The 6,239-nt window shown below is 39.8% G+C and overlaps 1 protein-coding gene across 1 annotated transcript in view; it reads left to right on the top strand.

Moving 5' to 3' along the window:
* psme3 (proteasome activator subunit 3) overlaps positions 1-5,388 on the top strand; it is a 39,657-nt gene extending 34,269 nt beyond the window's left edge. Inside the window, exon 11 of the mRNA XM_043674999.1 lies at positions 4,343-5,388. Coding sequence (XP_043530934.1) covers positions 4,343-4,423 — 81 coding nt within the window. The 3' untranslated portion in view covers positions 4,424-5,388. The remainder of the gene's footprint in view (positions 1-4,342) is intronic.
* Positions 5,389-6,239: the final 851 nt, after the last annotated feature.

Here is a 6,239-nt window from a genome sequence, read left to right on the forward strand (position 1 = left end):
GAGAGGGGAAAGATATAAAAGAGACCTAAGGGGCAACCTTTTCATGCAGAGGGTGGTACGTGTATGGAATGAGCTGCCAGAGGATGTGGTGGAGGCTGGTACAATTGCAACATTTAAGAGGCATTTGGATGGGTATATGAATAGGAAGAGTATGAAGGGATATGGGCCGGGTGCTGGCAGGTGAGACTAGATTGGGTTGGGATATCTGGTTGGCATGGACGGGTTGGGCCGAAGGACTTGTTTCCATGCTGTACATTTCTATGACTCTATAAGTTCCCAGGGTGAGTGATATGGGAAATCTCTTAAGATGCAAAGTGGCATCCAAAATAATGTCAGAGGAGTAATTTTTTTAAGGAGACATTAAAATAAGAGTATAAGAACTTAGGGGTGGGCAATTCATCTGCTCAAACCTGTTTCATTATTCAATACAATCACAACTGATCTCATCTTGGCCTCAACTCCAATTTACTGCCCACTCCCCATAATCTGTCCAGCTATTCCTAAGTAAAAATTTGTCTAACATCTCCTCAAATCTTTCTCAATGCCCTGGCAACCACCACTCTCTGGGATAGAGAATTCCATAAATTCATGACTTTTTGAAAGAAGTCATTTCTCCTCATCTCTGTTTTAAATCTGCTACCCTTTATCCTAAAATGACCTCTCGATCAAATAGGCGTGACCTTGCATGTCAGAAGTTGGTAACATCTAAGTACAAAGTGATTCACCATCTGAGAGTGAGTTTAACCGCTCTCTTTGAGATTAAGAAAAACAAAAATCACATGCCTCTAACATGTTCTGACCACAAACTTTGTTTACCCAGTTAAATTTCATAATGCTAACCCCAAAGACTGACCGGTTCCCTCATTATATCTCACTGGTTATGTCTTGTTTTAACAAGGTTTGAATTCTTCCTGAGTTTCACTTAATTAGATAAATTGTTGTCCAGGATTGTCATGATTGGGATGTTTCCAAGTTCTATGTTGACGTAAGGCATGTTACACTAGTTTATGCCTTAACTGCCTGAACTTGTAAGAATAGTATTCAAAGTACATTCTCCAAATAGGATTTCTTGGTTTGCAGGCTACTTGTTATATTTTAGATATCCAACTGATAGGTGGGATAGGAGTAAAATCTCTTCCTTTGCTGGTAAGTCCAATTTACAAAGTCTCAAGATTCAAAACTCATCTAGCGTAATGGTACAAAATAGTCGACCATCTGGATTGTGCCACCACTTAAGATTAATTTCGAATCTTTAGAATTTCTGTCCTGCTCTTTTAATTCCACCCTACCCCATGCTTCCCAACATGCTATTTCAAACTTAACTAAAAAGCAGAACATGTTGGAAATACTCAGCAAGTTAAACAGTAATGTTCAAGCTAAAGCACACAGGACTGGGGGATGTGTATTGAGATGGATCGAAAGCTGGTTGGCAGAGAAGAACCAAAGAATAAGAATTAATGAGTCCTTTTCAAAGTAGCAGGCAGTAACTAGCGGGGTGCCACAGTGATCGGTGTTTTTCCCCCAATATATATTAATAAGTTAGATTAGATTCCCTAGTTAGATGAAGCAACAAAATGTAACATCTCAAAGTTTGCAGATGATACCAGTGTGGGTGGGAGGGTGACCTGTGACGAAGCTGCAGAGTTGCTTCAGCATGATCTGGACAGATTGCATGAGTGGGCAAATCCGTGGCAGATGCTGTATAATTTGGGTAACTGTGAGGTTATTCACTTTGGAAGCAAAAACAAGATGGCAGATTACTACCTGAATGGCTGTTAATTGGGAGAGGGTTTTGTGCAGCAGGACCTGGGTGTCTTTGTGCACCAGTCGCTGAATGTATCCATGTGGGTGCAGCAACTGATAAAGAAGACAAATGGTACGCTGGCCTTCATTCTGAGAGGTTTCAAGTACAGGAGCAGGGATGTGGTGTTGCAATTATAGTTGCCCTTGGTGAGGGCATACCTAGAATATTGTGTGCAGTTTTGGTCTCCTTTTCTGAGGAAGAATGCTCTTGCTCTCGAGGGAGTGTAGTGAAGATTTCCCAGGCTAATTCCAGGGATGGCAGGACTGACGTATAAGGGAGAAGTTGACTAGGTCAGATTGTTTTCGCTGGAGTTCAGACAAATGAGGGGAGATCTCAGAGACTTATAAAATTCTAACAGGACTAAACAGGGTAGATGCAGGGAGGATGTTCCCAATAGTGTGTGTCCAGAACAAAGGGTCACAGTCTGAGCATTTGGGATAGACTGGGATAGACCATTTAGGATAGAGATGAAGAGACGTTTCTTCACCCAAAGTGTGGTGAGTCTGTGGAACTCATTACTTCAGGAAGTAATTGATATCAAAACATGGAATGTATTCAGGAGGCGGCTAGATGTACCACTTGGGACACAAAGGATCAAAGGTTATGGGGAGAAAGCAGGATTAGGATGTTGAGTTGGACGATCAGCCATGGTCATGATGAATGGCAGAGCAGACTTGATGGGCTGAATTGCTTCTGTGTTTCTATATAACTGAGGAGAGAGACAATATTAAATTCTCTGGACAATAGCCTTTAGCATTATATCATTCATGTTTCAACAATCCAAAATGTTACCTCTTTGTTGTCATTTGGTTTTGCTGCTGAGCTGTGCTCATGAAGTTCTCATACATCAAATTCTGTGAATGAGGCAGATTAGGCTTTAAAACAAATGCAGTCACATACGGTTCAGGGATTTTTTTTTCATAAAGTGCTAAGTGATTTAAAATTAAAAGATTAAAAGTGGTTTTGGCTGATTTATTCTCCAAAACAAGGTGATGTAAATCAACTTTCTGTGCTTAGTTCTGAAGAGGAAATGTAGCAAGAAGTACTTGTATCCAAAGTGTGAACTATTTGCGGCTGTGTTCGGTTCATTGAACAAAAGAGCATTCTAATGGTAGCTTACATTTTTGGGTTGTGCAGGTTTCTATGCTAGTTGCAGTATTTCTGAAGACTAAGAATCCCAGAATTGCTATACCATTCAATTGGTGGGAATGCATTTTTAATTGCTCCAAACGAGTAAATTCCTGATATACTATATACATAGGCCAGTGCTTCCCAAACCTTATCTCTTTGTGACCCAATTTTGAGCCTTGAAAATTGGTATGGCCCCTCCATGAGAACTAAGAGAAGATGATTGGAGGTCAGGGGGTTAAGACCTTTGAGATTTGAGGAAAGGAGAATTGGAGTTCTGCGCTGGACATTGCTGATCCCAGTATGTCAGTTTATGACACCACTTGGAACCCAAGCCCTGCCATAAGTGAAAAGCAGCACAATCATTGGTTTGGGCTGTTGCTGTTCTTCTGAGACTTAAAACTGAAATGCTTTTAAAAAAGGTGCATTTTGTAAAAGTTTTTCACTCATCAGGAGGTTTCACAAGAATAATAATTCAAGAAGAAACCGAACATTTATCGTCCATGATTGGTAGATGTTGCCATGGCGAATGCGTCATAATGATTGACAGTTGTCAACCAGGCTTTGGTTCTGGTCAGGGCTTTTCCCTGAGAAATGAGTCAGTGGGTATGTGCCACCCATTTTGTTGAGTTAAAACAGGCATGGTGCATGTACATATTCCTGCGTATTAATGTACGTAGCTTCCAGTACATGCTGTGAGCCACCCTGACCACCCTAAATTGGTTTGTCAGCGTATTCTTTTGAAATTGTATGTTCTATACTACGCATGATGATTTAACAGTATACAGTAGGACGCAAAATAAATTCTTAAAAGCATTCTGGTTTTTGTTTTTCATGAAAGTGAGCTACTTAATGGAGGTCAATTTTCCAGCAGCTAAATTCAGCAGTAAATTGGCATTGGTCAACTAGATTATAAGCTAATGTCTCGTTCTAATCTTCTACAAAATACAACTTACCCTAAAACTCAGATTCCCGCCACTTTGCTGTGAACGGTTCAGCTTCTGACATTGGCTGTCCTTTCAATATTAAGACTTAATCTGATCTTATGTTGGACAGATTTGCATTCCAACATCTAGATTAGATTAGATTAGATTAGATTACTTAGTGTGGAAACAGGCCCTTCGGCCCAACAAGTCCACACCGCCCCGCCGAAGCGCAACCCACCCATACCCCTACATTTACCCCTTACCTAACACTACGGGCTATTTAGCATGGCCAATTCACCTGACCTGCACATCTTTTGGATTGACCCGGGTCTCTGGCGCTGTGAGGCAGCAGTGCTAACCACTGTGCCACCGTGCCGCCCTAGGTTTTTTTTACATCCAGCTTCTGTAGAAGCAAACATACTAATTTGCTATTCTTGCTGTTATCAATGCACTTACTTATGAATTTTATTTTTCTCCTCAACAGGTAACATTACATGATATGATCATCAAAAATATTGAAAAAATCAAACGACCCAGGAATAGCAACACAGATGCATTGTACTAATTGGTGTGCTTCATGAATTGGAACCCGACCTTTGTAACCCCAAATATAAGACCGTGATTGCCTTGGCTTTGTTACGTGAGATTGGTCTTGTTGAGATGGAAAGAATTGAAGTCAAAAGTGAAGCACAGCATTTGTTACATTTCAGTGGAATAGCTGAAAAGGGATTTTCATTCATCTCTTCTTTTTATGATGTACAGAGGTTTTTAACCCTCAGGAATTCTTTCCCATTTTGCTTGACAAATCTCTTTGTAATGTACAGTATTAGTGGTCTTAGCAAAGAATTCTGTTTAGTAACTTAGTTTTATTTTGAGATATGGTATTTTCCCATTTCTGTCATATCCTTTCCTCATTAAAAAAGATGAAAGATGATGTACAAATTATCCTGTAAATGCTGAATGCTAGTCATGTACAACTTTAACATACAGGCAAACACCCACAGAGCACCAGGCACAGGTCTGAAGGCTGCAAATTGTAGAAAGGAGCACCTATTGCACCGTATTATATGGGACGGTACACCCACTGACTGTTCTATTTCCCTTCCCTGATCATTTTTTTTAAAGAGAAGTATTTGAAGATGTTCTTTTAAAATAAAAAGTTGTGCTGTATGCGTAGTGTGAGCCTCCAAAGTGGGGATAAATGAAGTTATAAATTCTACGTAAATTACGTATTGCTATGATTTTTCTAATTGCCCTAAATTAGGATACTGAGCATTAGTTTCTCCAGTTTAACTTTTTCAGCTTCCTTTTCTTGTGAAGTTGCTTGCAATTTTTAAACCCCATCTCTGCACTTTGCTATGTATTTGTCCATTCACCCCTTTTTCGTTTCTTACAAAGGTTGAGAATGTTGAGCTCATTAGTCAAGAGCTTTTGGTGGGTGGACTGCACATTTACTGGTGAGCCCAACTTTCAGACCATGACGATACTATGAAATTATCTAAGACTTAATAAAACATTCCTCTGAGACGATGTGTTTTGGGATCTGTGTCTGATGTATGCAGTAGCTTTGCATATTGCAATCTGGTTATGTTGCACACAACACAGTTGACAGGAGCATTATGCTGAGAACAACAGAACAAAATGTAGTGTTTTCTTGCAAATTGAGGTAACCCCATTTTACAGACAAGTTTGATTAGAAGGGCTTACGTCGGAAACGTCAACTCTACTACTCCTCGGATGCTGCCTGACCTGTGCCACACTTTTTGATTCTGGTTTACACTGTCATTTTTAACTGATTTAAGAATACTGCCCTACTCATTAGATTTGACTTTCTAACTTTTCACTTCATTTGCTTTTATTGACTTGTCTCAACTTGCCTCACAAATTACCACTATCTTTGTACCATTGTTCTTCCTAACTGTATATTCTTCTGAAATCGTTAAGGTCACCAGCAAAGAGACGTGTTTTAAGTGGTGATGACATGACTGGCAGACGATTTATGGAACACATTTCCCCAGGGAACTTTGTAGACCGCTTGTTTCTCAAAAAAAGGAGCTTGAGTGGTATTTACCTCAGCAAAGACTGCACTAACTTTTAACATGTTGCATCGTTACAGGATGGTTGACTCCTTTAAATTTGAGAAATGGATTATTAGGAAGCTGTCTCCTGCAGCTGGTTTGGTTTCCAACAATGGGAACATTGTCCTCAATTGTCTTGAAATGATTTGAATAGTGAGGTCAAAGGAACCCTAAGGCTGTGTTTTTTCTGATGGCCTCCCTACAGACTTGAATAGATATTTACAGCTTTTTTTAAACAAATATTGTGACCTATTCTATTTTTGCCATGTGTGTGTTCTGCAGTTTCAACCATAACCTAATGTT

The sequence above is a fragment of the Chiloscyllium plagiosum genome, chromosome 33 (genome assembly GCF_004010195.1).
Source record: "Chiloscyllium plagiosum isolate BGI_BamShark_2017 chromosome 33, ASM401019v2, whole genome shotgun sequence".
Classification (NCBI taxonomy): domain Eukaryota; kingdom Metazoa; phylum Chordata; class Chondrichthyes; order Orectolobiformes; family Hemiscylliidae; genus Chiloscyllium; species Chiloscyllium plagiosum.